This window comes from Falco biarmicus, chromosome 13 (assembly GCF_023638135.1).
Source record: "Falco biarmicus isolate bFalBia1 chromosome 13, bFalBia1.pri, whole genome shotgun sequence".
NCBI classification, from domain to species: domain Eukaryota; kingdom Metazoa; phylum Chordata; class Aves; order Falconiformes; family Falconidae; genus Falco; species Falco biarmicus.
Genome location: NC_079300.1, coordinates 11,087,664 through 11,101,110, shown reverse-complemented (window position 1 = coordinate 11,101,110; position 13,447 = coordinate 11,087,664). Strand labels below are relative to the sequence as shown.

The 13,447-nt window shown below is 53.6% G+C and overlaps 1 protein-coding gene across 6 annotated transcripts in view; it reads left to right on the top strand.

The window, feature by feature from the left end:
- DVL3 (dishevelled segment polarity protein 3) overlaps positions 1-13,447 on the top strand; it is a 35,681-nt gene that overhangs the window by 13,921 nt on the left and 8,313 nt on the right. For all 6 annotated transcript variants that reach the window (XM_056358158.1, XM_056358155.1, XM_056358157.1 and 3 more), the window contains exons 2-4: positions 8,837-8,906; positions 12,781-12,902; positions 13,309-13,415. In XM_056358158.1, coding sequence (XP_056214133.1) covers positions 8,837-8,906; positions 12,781-12,902; positions 13,309-13,415 — 299 coding nt within the window. The remainder of the gene's footprint in view (positions 1-8,836; positions 8,907-12,780; positions 12,903-13,308; positions 13,416-13,447) is intronic.

The following is a 13,447-nucleotide window of genomic DNA, read 5'->3' as shown; positions in this document are numbered from 1 at the left end:
TCAGGGATTTTACCTTGTCTCATACACATTTCTCTGTTTGGCAGGGACTTCCTTGGGCCTGTTTCCTAACCCACCTTGAATTCAAGCCCAGCTTTTGGTCACTGTTCTGTCTGTGGATTTACCTCTGTTCCTCTGAAGGTCTTTTCTGCAGACATGTAACCTCAAATCTTTGTTTCTCACAATGAGCCCTTGCACTTGTCTTGTATCCTTGCATTGGGCTGTGCAAGCTCTTAGGGTTGTTGAGGAGCTGAAACTGATCTACCAGGGTGAAGAGCCTGGCTGGGCTTCTGCTGGGAGTTCCCGTTTGTCCTGATTTCCAATTCAAAGAGCCTGAAAGTGTCACTGAACCTTTGGGGGCCTGGAGAATGCTTGCTTTGATGATGTCTCTAAATGTCCTTCTGGGGGTTGGAAGCATCGCTTGGGCAGGGCGGGTCGGAGGCCAGGCCTGTTGGGCTTGTTTGCAGAGCAGTGCTGCAGCCAGATGGTCACTCGGAGATCAAGGCAGGAGGGGCCGCCTGGGCTCTTGGGCTCACTTCGAAATCAAAGTCTGTAGCTTTGCTTTGATAAGTGCTGCTCCCGGGCAGGCCTGTGAGGTCGGGTAGCTCGTTCCTAAATGCCATTCCTTTTCCAGTCTTTGGGCTAGATGAACAGGAGGTCTGTCCTGTGTCATCTGCCACCCAGTGATGCCGGTAGGACTGAGTGCAGGTCCAGCTGGAGCCAAGCATCTCCTGGACAGGGGTGTTGTGGTTGTCCTGGTGTGTGTCCAGTGGAGTGATTTCAAGTGTGTTGATGAGGGGTTGCTGTGGAAAACAGGTGCCATCTTAGATGTCTGTTTGGCCCCTGCCTGAGTGACAGTGGGGGGAACGTGCGGAGGCTGTGGGGCAGTAGTGGTGAGCATGGTTGAGCGAGGCTGTAGAGATTACAGCCTAAAAATAAAGGAGACTCTTGCTGTGGTTTCACTCATGGGCGCAGTGTCCCTGCTTCTGAGGAGAGTGGGTAGTAGCTTGAAATGGCGTGACCTGCTCCCCGAGGAACCCTAGTAAAGCTCCCTTGATTTGTTAGGAGAACGGAGGTGGCCTTTCATGCTCAAATGCAGAGCTGTGTTATCATTTTGTTAGCAGGACAGCTGGTTTGTACTTCTTGATTCTTAAAGCACCCCAGGTAAAGACAGTGCTGCAAGGGAGCTCATGTTCACACAGCATGTGGGGACAGACAGGAGCACAGCAGCTCTTCTGGGCAGGAGGGTCTGAACAAAGCCACCTACAAGTCTGTGTGTCTCTTCTTACCCTGTGCTACAGCATTAGAGGAGCAGTGGAGCCCTGTGTGGGGGCTTGGGAGGGACATTAAATGCGAGAGTGATGGTCTCTGTTTACGCTCCGAGAGCCCTTTTCACCCCGGTGCACCATGCAATTTGTATCCTGTGTACTGCTCCTCCTCGCGCAGGGGGTAAAAATAAAGTGAAGAAGACGCAAAGAATGCCCTGGCTTATGGACACAGACAACTCAAATCCTCTCATCCTGTTTGATGCGTGCTTTTTGCCTCCAAAGCCCAAGGTCTCGCCAATACACGTGTGGTGTTGGCGTGTGTATTCTTTGGTTGGGCCTTGTAGCCCTTGAGGGGATTATATCCCCATGGGAAGCACACGTGTCATGTCTGGGCTTAGTCGTAACAGGCGACTGTTTCCCATCTGAAATCTCAGCTTTGTTGGACAATTGCTGTGTCCGGTTTTGTCTTCTGGTGAAATGACTGCAGAGCTCATCCCTGCAGCCCCAGCATTTGATCTTGCAGAAGAGGGGAGGATATTGCTCTAGAGCTGGGAGATGCTCACATTTGGATAGTAACACATGGAGGTGCTTCCTTTTGCTATGCAGCAATTATTAATTTGGAGACAAGACATCTCTGCCCTAAGGGGTGTGTACTATAGATGGTGAAAATGAGATCACATTTCTGGTGTGTAAATCCCTGAAGCTTGTGCTATTGGGTAGAAACGTCTCCTGATGGTTTTTTTGTTTTCTTTTTTTCTTCTTATGGGGGCTGTTAAGCTCAGAGGAGTGACCTACCTAATCTGCACTTTTGGGAGATTGTAGTAGGAGATTAAGTTTAATGTTGATTTTCTGGGCTTTGCAATGTTGGAAAAAACGTCTCTGTTGTGTAAAGTTCGTTCTTCTTAATAATCAGACTAAACAAAGGAAAAGATCTTACTGGTTTTCATTAGCTTTACATCTTTTTAGCGTGAAATTGTCACTGTTCAGTGTTCTTCCCAATCTTGGCACCTCCCTAGTAACAAACTCCTTTTCATTCTGGCCACTGAGCTGTCTAACATGCTTGAGGGGGTCCCCTTCCCTCACCTCCCTTGGTACTTCCCCCCCACCCCAAACACCAGATTCAGCTTTTCAGATCACTGCCATGTCCCGTGGTCGATCCTCTCCAAGTATCCTCCCCGTTGTGAGCCCTTGGATGGACAAGTTGAGGGACGGGACCACCAGAGACAAGCAGCGATCGCTGCTGAGCTCCAGCCTGCATCCAAATCTGAGGTTCAAATCCTCCTGCTGGCGCTTCTGTCGATGCCTCTTGGATTTCTTCTTTCGCTGGGATTGCGTTATTCCATCCAAGTTCTTCGCTGGGGCCTCGCTGTGGTGAGCAGGTCCTGCTCGGGAGAGACCAGAGCTGGCCGAAGCTAGAAACTCCCTTGTATCCGCAGCCTTGGCCGGGCTGGAGGCCACCGAGGGGAGAGGGGGAGGCTGGGAGCACAGCAGCTGCGCTGGTAACGCCTGCGCAGCCGGGGGTCTCCGACACGGCGCAGCCGGCTTCGAGGCTGGGGTTTTATGGCCTCCTTTCTCTCCTGTGCACCCTCTCTTGTTCCCCACCTTCCCTTCATTCCTGGGACATGACTCTGTGATACAAAATACCCTCTTAATTTCCTGAGCCAGGCTGGGGCTCCCTGGAGAAGGCAGCGTCTGCCCGCCTGCCCCTCGCCTGCCTCTTGCATCCTTGTTCCAGGCTGCCAGCCGCTCCCGCTGGTGGGGAGCGGACGGGAGGGAAGCTGGGAGCGTGGCATCTTCCCAGGCCATGGGGAGAGGGTCTGCTGGCTTTTCCAGAGAAGCTGGTGGGAGGGTAGGGATGGAGCCAGGGTTGGCGCTGGGTTTTCTCCGCTTCCCTCCCCGCTGTCGGGGCTGCCCCGTCCCCTCCCCCAGCTGCATGGGAGCAGATGTGCTGCTTGTGTCAGCCCTGGCAGCCCCCTCTGCACACTCCAGCCGGGCTCCTGCGGCAGCCAGAGCCTTGTCCCCTCCCCCGTGTCGCTGGGGATGGCGGTTGAATCATCCGCCCACTCGGCTTGCCTCCCCTGTAACCCTCCCTCCTTCCTCCCTCCCGCAGGTCTCTTTGTTGGAAAATTCAAGGCAGATGAGTGCCGGGGAGCTCGGCCTCGGCACGTCTGCTGGCCCCGGGGCCGGCGAGCGGCCGGTGTGCTGGGTGATGCTCCGTGCGGAGCAGTGGCACCGAGGGCCCGGACCCACGCTTGCCCGGGCGAGCTCAGCCTGCCGCTCCATGGAAGGGGTTTTTCCTGGCCACCGTTCTCAGCTGTGTTGTGCCCAGCCCCCAGCAGGACTTGAAATATGGGAAAACCTGAAACCGAGCTGCCCTGATGGACGCTAAACTAAAAGCAGTCCCTTTGAAATCAGCCTCGGGCAGATGTTTTCCCTGGGCTGCGCTGGCTCCAGCCAAAAGGAAAGGCTTTGAGAGATCCTGAGCTCCTGGCCTGCTCTTTCGGGATTCCTGGGCTCAGGCCCCGTCAGCTCGGGGCTCTTCCCAGCACGTTCACGGGATGCTTTTCCCTCCCAGCACAGCCACCGGGCAGTTCCATCTCATGGCCGCCTCCCGTGCAGCCGTGGAGGGGAGACGTGGCACTGCTCACAGCTCCCCCAGAGGCTGCTCGCTTGGTGGCTTCTGCCTCAACCTGCGGGCCTGTTCCTGTGAGAAGTGTGGCTTGAAGAGAGTGGTGAGAGGTGGGGGGAGGAAGGCTGCAGCCCAGGGCTGAGGCTGGCGAGGAATGCAGGGCACAGAGGGCTGGGACGGCGCAGGGAGTGACAGACACGAGCAGGACCACAGAGAGATTCCTGCTCGGCTTGTGTCCAACTCCAGCGCTATCAGGTTTTGCTCTGTAGAGTCTAAATATATAATCCATTGTGCTCTGACAGCTGGGTGATAAATAGTGATAAATCATGCAGTGGCTGGGGAAGGAGGGAGAAAACTGCTCCAGGGTGGAGCTGACCCCTGGGATGTCTGGGGCAGCAGTGGGGTAATGGGGTGACGAGGGACCAGCTCTCAGGACAGACGGGGCTTGTTCTCCATCGAGCATTGCAGTTGAGGGTGGGCAAGGGGGTCTTGTGGGTTGGTTTTCTCTGTCCCCACTGAAAGTGGAATAGTTCATTTGGGCTTGGCGGTTGGTCACCGTGACCCTGCAAATATATCACCCTGTCCTTTCACCCACAGGCAGGGCTCTGTGTCCCTGAGCAGGCAGCATGCAGCACTGAAAATTGGCTCTGCCTGAAGTTCTCTCTAGGAATTGGATGAAGTCCAGGCTGCTGGCGACAGTATGAATGGATGCTAGTGCAGCCAGGCCAGGGTGCGTGTGTGTGTGTGCGTGTGCTTGGAAGCGAGGAGACAACTTGCCTGCATTGGAAAGGGTTGACATGGGCACCAAAGGGGACAGGTCCTAGGGGGACTGTCTGTGTTTGACACTCACCTTGGTTAGCAGGGACTTTGGGCAGAGGCTGGCACAGGGCATGCTGAAGAAGCATTAAGCCAGCAGGGTTTTAATCCATCCTCACTGCTCCTTTCCTGCTTTTTTTCTGCTTCTCCATCTGTGCAAGAGGAATTAACGCACATCTTGGGAGTGGATTAGACTGCTCAAACCATGACCTCCTCATCTGTGCCTTCTGGAGATGGGAAGCGTTTGTCCAGTCCCTTTGCTGGCTCTCCAGTTTGGGCAGGGATTGTGAGTGCCAGCTGCCAGCAAAGACGCGGCAATGTGCTGCCTTTCACCCTGTGGGACAGCCCTTTGCTGAGGCTGCGCGTCACTGGAGCAACCAGCACAGCCAGCAGGGTGGAGTGAGCCTGCTCTCCGGGTTTTGGTCTTCCAGCACTGTTCATTTGCCTTTTGCTGATGCCTGGCAAGTGTTGGTGAGCCTTGCTGTGCTGTTTTCAGTGAGTTTGGGCAGCTGTTGGCACACCAAGGAGCACAGCTGGGAGCACAGAGTACCTATTTCTCCAAACCCCAGCGTGCTGCAACTGGATGGCAGTGCCTGGGCTGCTTGGCAGTCTGGAGTAATGGGTCACAGCTCCACATCCCACGCTTGCATCCTCTTCAATTCTCCGTGAGTTGGGGACTGGCTTGGGGACCCTTCAGAGCTGTTGGCGGGATCCCACCTCTGTGTACTCTGTTAGTTACTTATAAGCTACTTCTTTTTTAATGCATAGTTTTCCTTGTTCTCATATTTGTTCTTTTATTCTTTTTCTGTTGGATTCTTTTTCTCTTCAAACATAAATTATTCACTGTTTTGTTACTACTTTTTTTTTTTTTTTTTTAAAGCACAATATGTGTCAAACTATCTTAGATATAGCCTGGAAGGGGAAATTAATAGCATGAACTACTTGTAAGATGTCTTTGTGTTAAATGAGAGTGGTTAAAACATTGTCATTGGATAGAAAAGAAAATGAGCTTGTTAAAGCCCATTTTGCCATTAAATTTGATTTATCAAAAGATGTTATTAATTGAATCTGGTGAATTTACAAGTTGTTTTGATTGCAGACTCAATGCCCAGTGACATTTAAAGTAGAAAGAATAAATTTTCCCTCCAAAGAAAACTGATTTTTTTTTACTGTTGGGGGAAAAAAATTATCAGTGGCTCCCTCCACTGTGAAAACTGATAATAACGTGGCTGTTTGTGTAATGCGGGAACATGACATTGTGGCAGAACTATAAAGCTTGAAGTGATGTTGAAATATTATGTACCTAATTAAAAAGCAACAGTAACATTTGGGAGGCAGCATGTTTGATGTATTTCACTTTCATCTGTTAGAAATCTCTGGCATAGGTTGTGATTCTTTCAGACCATTATAAAGAAGTTCAAGTTATGTATTTCTTTAGAAATAAGTGAACTGGTGGAAATGTCTGCTGGAAACACAACACAGCAGGGAGGAAACAGTCCAGGAGGTTCCTGGAGTGTGTGGAAGAACTTCCTGACCCAGCCGGTGAGGGAGCCGGCTAGGGAAGGTGCCCACTGGCTCTGTTGTTTGTGAACAGAGAAGGACTTGGGGGTGATGTGGTGGTTGGAGGCCGTCTTGGGTGTAGTGGTCACAAAATCGTACAGTTCCCAGTTCCTGGAGAAGGAAGGAGTGGGATCAGCACAACTGCTACCTTGGACGTCTGGAATGCAGACTTTGGCCAGTTTAGGAGGCTGTTTGACAGAGCCCCTTGGGAGACAGTCCTGGAGGGCAGAGGAGTCCTGGAAGGCTGGACGTTCTTCAGGAAGGAAATCTTAAAGGCACAGGAGCAGGCCGTGCCCGTGTGCCGAAAGACGAGCCAGCAGGGGAGAAGATGGTCCTGGCTGAACAGAGAGCTTTGGCTGGAACTCAGGGGAAAATAGGAGAGTTTATGACCTCTGGAAGAAGAGCAGGCAACTCAGGAGGACTAGAAGGTGTCGTGAGGTTGTGCAGGGAGAAAATCAGAAGAGGCCAAAGCCCAACTAGAACTTAATCTGGCTACTGCCATAAAAACAATAAAAAATATTTCTATAATTACACTAGCAACAAAAGGAGAGCTAAGGAGAATCTCCATCCTTTAGTGGATGCTGGGGGGAAACAGTGTCAAAGGCTGAGTTAATGCCACCTTTGCCTCAGTCTTTAACAGTAAGACCAGTTGTTCCCCAGGTACCCAGGCCCCTGAGCTGGGAGACGAGTACAGGGAGCAGAATGAAGCCCCCATAATGCAAGGGGAAGTGGCCACTGACCTGCTACACCACTTAGATGCACGCCAGTCTATGGGGCTGGGTGGGATCCACCTAAGGGTGCTGGTGGAAGTGCCCACTGAGCCAGTCTCCATCATTTATCAGCAGTGCTGGCTCACTGGGGAGGTCCCAGTTGACTAGAAATTGGCAAATGTGGTGTCCGTCTGCAAGAAGGGCTGGAAGGAGGATCTGGAGAGCTACAGGCCTGTCAGTCTGACCTCGGTGCTGGGGAAGGTTATGGAGCAGATCATCGTGAGTGCCGTCATGTGGCATGTACAGGACAGCCAGGTGGTCAGACCCAGTCACCACAGGTTTATGAAGGGCAGGTCCTGCTTGACTAACCTGATCTCCTTCTGCGGCAAGGTGACCTGCTTAGTGGATGAGGGGAGGGCTGTGGATGTTGTCTTCCTGGACTTCAGTAGAGCCTTTGACACCATTTCCCACAGCATTCTCCTGGAGGAACTGGCTGCTCGTGGCTCGGACGGGTGTACTTTCTGCTGGGTAAAAAACTGGCTGGATGGCCGAGCCCAGAGAGTGATGGTGAATGGTGTTACATCCAGTTGGTGGCTGGTCACAGGTGGAGTTCTCCAGGGCTCAGTACTGGGGCCAGTTCTGTTTAATATCTTTATCGGCGATCTGGGCGAGGGGATCGAGTGCACCCTCAGTAAGGTTGCAGACGACACCAGGCTGGGTGGGAGCGTTGATCTGCTGCAGGGCAGGAAGGCTCTGCAGAGGGGTCTGGACAGGCTGGATCGATGGGCCAAGGCCACCTGTGTGAGGTGTCAGGTCCTGCGCTTGGGTCACACCAACCCCACGCAGCGCTGCGGGCTGGGGGCAGAGTGGCTGGGAAGCTGCCTGGTGGGAAAGGACCTGGGGGTGCTGGTCAACAGCCGGCTGAACGTGAGCCAGCAGTGTGCCCAGGTGGCCAAGGAGGCCAACAGCGTCCCGGCTTGTATCAGAAACAGTGTGGCCAGCAGGACCAGGGCAGTGACCGTCCCCCTGTACCGGGCACTGGTGGGGCTGCACCTTGAACCCTGTGTTCAGTTTTGGGCCCCTCACGACAAGGACACTGAGGTGCTGGAGCGTGTCCAAAGGGCAACAGAGCTGGTGGAGGTCTAGAGCACAAGTGTTACAAGGAGCAGCTGAGGAACTGGGGTGGTTTAGCCTGGGGAAAAGGAGGCTCAGGGGAGACCTTATCGGTCTCTACAACTACCTGAAAGGAGGTTGTAGTGAGGTGGTTGTTGATCTCTTCTCCCAAGTAACAAGCGATAGGACAAGAGGAGACAGCCTCAAGTTGTGCTGGGGAGGTTTAGATTGGATATTTGGAAAAATTTCTTCACCAAAAGAGTTGTCAAGCATTGGAGCAGGCTGCCCAGGGAGGTGGTAGAATCACCATCCCTGGAGGTATGTAAAAGACAAATAGATGTGGCACTGAGGGACATGGTTTAGTGGTGGACTTGGCAGTGCTAAGTTAGCAGTTGGACTCGGTGATCTTAAAGGTCTTTTCTATCCTAAATAATTTTATGATTCTATGATATGTATCTGAATATTTTTTTTTACTGATTAAAATGTGAATTGGGGGATGAAATAGCTGAGTGCGCATGGGAGAGCCTGTTCTGCCCTTGTCTTCTCACCTCCAGCCTGCCAGTCGTGGCTGTGGGCATAGGCAGTTGTAGCCTGGCAGCAGGAGGGAGCTGCTGGCCCTCTCCCCACCCCGTTGCCAAGCCTGAGCTCTGCCTCCTGTTGGGTGCAAACACCTGCATTGGGAAAGTCTCCTTTTCCTCTGAAGTCCTGGACCCAGCTCTGACTGCCTTCTCTCCCTTCTGCAGGGTGGTGAAAGAAGAGATCTCTGATGACAATGCCAAGCTTCCCTGCTTCAACGGCCGGGTGGTGTCCTGGGTAAGCAAGCCCCTTGCTTCGGTATCTCGCTGCCTGTTTCTGCCCTTTCTGAAAACCACCGTTAGGTTGCATAGTGCCAAGTAAGGCACAGGGACGGCTCCATACTGTCGGCGTGCTGACTGCGATCGAAGCTGATGAGCTGGATTACCACACTCCAGTCCCTCAGATGGAGAGGGTGCTGCGTGGTGCTGGGTCCCCCATGCCGGGAAAGATGTGAGATGCCTCTGTGGAGAACTTGCAGTAACTGATGCCTGGCAGAGGTGGTGGTCCTGGCCTGTCAGCAGCGTAACTCGTGTGCCCCTATGGCAGGGTCAGCTTTCCAAGGAAAGTCCCGCTCCTGTGACTGGTGCAAAGGGCTTAAGTGACTTTAGTGCTGGTGAAGCGGACTGGATTTGACTGCCCTGAAGACTGAAGGTACTGCCTGGGCAGCTGCAGGACAAGCTTCTCCCTCTGTGCCGTGCCATGCACACGCTCTGTCCCCTGCCCGCATGCCTCCCTTTGCCCCCAAGGGGACCCTCTGTTCGTGTGGGGAGGTGGTGTTCAGCCTCCATAGCCCGTCATCCCTTTTTCCCCTCTGCTGAGCTGCAGTTTGTGCTGATGAGGGTGCGTGGATCTACACCAGGAGCAGAACCAAGACCCAAGTGCCTTTTTCCAGAGGCCACCAAATAGCCCCTAAACAGCAAAAATCCTCAGTAAATCAGGCTAGGTGGGATGCAGTGCTGCATTTGTCCCTTCACCAAACAGCTAGATCTGGGCCAGGAGCCGTGAAAACACTGTGTTTTGGGAGGGAGGGTGTGGGTGACAGGACCGGGTGAGCAGGCGCTCTGCTGCCATACTGGTTGCCCATGGGACACTGGCCAGGGGAGCAGCATGGCCAGTAGGGTCCTGCCCTGCACCAGGAGGAGAGGGTGCACAGGGCTCCCACACCAAGAGCCGGCAGCCAGGCGCCTGCGGTCCTGCCTCTAGCAGCTAGCCAGGCCGGTCGGAAAACAGCCCGTCCAGCGCTTGGCCACCATCCCTGCTGCTGCTGCATCTGCCCTGAGACACCTCCCCACCTGTCCCTTTCCAGCTGCCTTTTGTTTTCACGTGCTATATGGGGAATCCCAGTCTCTGAACCTTTTCCATTGCTCTTTTTCTACCTGACGTGCTTTTCCTTGTCATCCACGCATCCATGCAGCTGCTAGCTTTCTTTATTGGGGCTCTCTGGTTGCTCAGTGTGAGCAGCATGGGTCCGATGCAGCTCTGCTGTGACCAGGGCACTGTGCTGCTGCCCTGGTGTGCTGGCTCCTCGCAGGGAACTTGTGCCTGGAGTTAGCACTGCTACTGGCTCTTGTGCACAAGGGGTGACGGCAGTCTGAGTCCTTTATGCACAGCTGATGATCCCTTTTTCTCTCTCTGCTGAGAGTATCCTTGTCCATGGGTGGTTTGGGGGCTGAGGGGGCAGCACTTGTTTCGCTGCTTCTGCCAGACAGGCTGGGGATGCAGCTATTTTAGGAACTTGGTAGTAATTTTAGCTAGAGGGAAAGATGGGGGCATGGATCCAAGTGAATATTTCCTGACAGTGCAAGAGGCAGGAAAAGTGCAGGGTGGTTATCAAAACCTTCCCTGGAGGAAATCCCAGCCCCAGGAGTGTTGGTGGAAGGCAGCATCAGTCCCCAAGCTTGGGAACACCCCCGCTCCTCTCCTCCTCGCTGCTGTTTGACAGCTGCCTGTGGCTATTTCCCTCTGTCCAGATCTATTTGCCTGGTCTTGCCTTGAGATCTCCAAGCATAGAGTGTTGTATGACTTTTCCTTAGGCAATGCTGGCCACTTTCAGCATCTCTTCTCCCCTGTGCTCCCAGGCAATGGCTGCCAGAGCAGGGATGTGGCCCTCAGGGAGTGGGATGTGTCCTGGGAAGACAAGTCACCAGGAAGGTGCCAGGAGCAGAGCCGGGCATGTGCCTGGGGCTTTCTGGAGGGAGGGAAGCTGAGCTGAGTGTGAGACACTGAGTGTGAGCTGGTTAGACAGTTGCGAGAGCAGGAGCCGTTGGGCTTGTCCTGGGGCTTGTGAGACAGGCTCTGCAGCTTTTGACACCCCAGGGTGCTTTCTGCCCTGTCTGCTGCCTTGGCTGTGGCTTTTTCAGGGCTGCTCTGTCTTCCTTGCCCAGCTGCACCCGTTTCTGTTCCCCATGCCTCTCTGGCAGCAGACTTTTCTCTCTGTGCCCTAATGATGATCTGTGGAATCCGTCCCCCCTTCATTAAGGTTTCCGCAGTTCCGAAAGATGGGCAGGGCACAGCTCTGTGTTTCATCAGTGATTCTGGGAAGCACTCAAGACCTATGAAAATGGGCTGTGCCTCCAGCACCTGGGTTGGCATCTGCTTCTGCCTCCATGTGGATGTGATCCCCTCGCCAGCAAGCAGCAGAGCTGCCTCTGCATTTACGCTGGGCATTATGGCTTGGGCAGCAGCTCTTGGCTCCTTTCCAGGCTGTGGTTCATGATCCTTCTGTCCAGACCCACAGTCAGGCATCCCTCATCTCTGTTGGATCAGACCTCTTCTGTGATGGCTGATGGCTTGGCAGTTGTTTCAAGTACACAGGCTGAGGCTTGACCCCTGTCCTGGTCTCCTCACTGTGCTGGACTGGCTCCAGGTGACCCACAGCCTGTTTAGTCTGGGGCAGATCATGGTGCTGGGCCCTGCAGTCCCTCCCTGACACTGGGAGAGAGCCACCCTCCCTGCTTGCCCATGCCATACAGCAGACAGGTGTGGGGCAGATGTGAAAAGCACATTGGAAGGTCCTTAAAGATGGAACTTGATCTTCCCTTACACGTGAGCTCTAGCTTGTCCCTGGGGATTTGCTCCCTGGTCGAGGTGGGACTCCTTTCTGGACCTTGTTACCTCCACTCTGAGGGTCCCCAAATGTCTCTTGCAAGGAAAAGGCTTTTTGTTGCTTTCCTGCCCAGCCCTGTTGGGATTAGCCCTGCTCAGCCCAGCTTGAAAGTGGGGAGAGTGCAAACCTGCATAGGGAGTGATTTTGGGGAAACCACTTTCCACTGAGCTTATTTGAGCCATCTTCTCTTTCATCCCACTGGTGAGCACATTCCTCTCAGGAGAGGCTCCACCTCATTCCTTGAGCCCTGAAGTTGGTGGTTTATCTTAGAGCCAGAGGCACAGATGTAGGTGTGTCTGGGCTGCCCCAGACCATGGCTGGTATAAAGAGTTCCTGGGGTTTGACCCTTTCCTGAATTTCTGCACTGAGGAAACTGTTGAGCCTTCCAGAGGTTGGCTGGAGATTGTGCCCAAGCCAGTTCTTTGGGCACAACCTGAAAGATTGCAAAGTGCATGTGGAAGCCAGAAAAAGAGCATGTTGAAGTCTATTTCAGTGCCAGCCTCAGCCCTGAACTCTGTTACCCCCAGCTCCTGTGGGCTGGGAAGGTGAAAGTCCTGCTGGGACCCACAGCTTGCAGGGGGAGGTGTAGGGGCTGGTAACGCTGAGAAAAGGAATGACTGACAGCTGCCTCTTCTGATGTAAGAAGAACTAGGGGAATCCACTCTTTGCTACAGGACGTGTGCTAAATGTTACCTGAGTGTACAAATTGTGCAGTGTGGGTGTACAGATGATGTCAAAATCTCCAAGCAGGGCTGTCAGCCACCCGGACTTCACTGCTGGGTCAGGAATTCCTGAGCCACAAATAGCCAGTGTCTGGGAAGGCGTTAAGGGGGAGTGTTGCTGCATGCTTGGCCTGTTCCATACCTGCTCCTGGGCATCTGCTGTTGTCCGCTGTCAGAGATGAGGTCCTGGGCCAGGCAGGCATTTGGCCAGCTCATTTGGCCACTCTTGTAAGCATTTTCCCAGTGCCTCAGCCATTTCATTCTCTGTCTGTCGTCCCTCCAGCTGGTGTCTGCAGAGGGTTCCCATTCAGATGCTGGCTCGGTCTGTGCCGATAACCAAACGGAGCTGCCACCCTCCATGGAGCGCACGGGAGGAATTGGAGACTCTAGGCCCCCCTCTTTCCAGTAAGTTATCTGGACACTTGTCCTTATTTCTGAGGGACCCACACTGACTTTGCTGTAAATCCAGACCAGGGACTGGGACACTCTGACCCAAATTGGTAGAGATCACAGCCAGCTAAGGGGGGAGGAGGATGGGACTGGGAGCAGATTCGAAGTGGAGCTGCATTATTCAACAAGCAAGGGCATGCTGAAAATCGTGCAAGGAAGATGGCAAAGAGCTGGCACAGTTTCCCCCAGCCCCTTGCCCTGCACTCATAGATGTGCTGTGGTTGTTCCCCACCACCTCTGCTCTTGTCCTTCAAAGAGACAGCTGGTGGCTGAAGGCTTACGCTGGCCAGCATAGAGGTAGGGAGAGCCTGCTTTAGGTTGCTCCCTGTTGGACATATTTGTTGCTTTTATCTTATCACAGCCCTAACACTGGGGGGAGTCGGGAAAACTTGGACAATGAGACAGAGACAGACTCGGTGGTGTCATCGCAAAGGGAACGACCTCGTCGGACAGATGGGCCTGAGCATGGTGAGTGTTGGTAACATGGCAAGAGCTCTGCA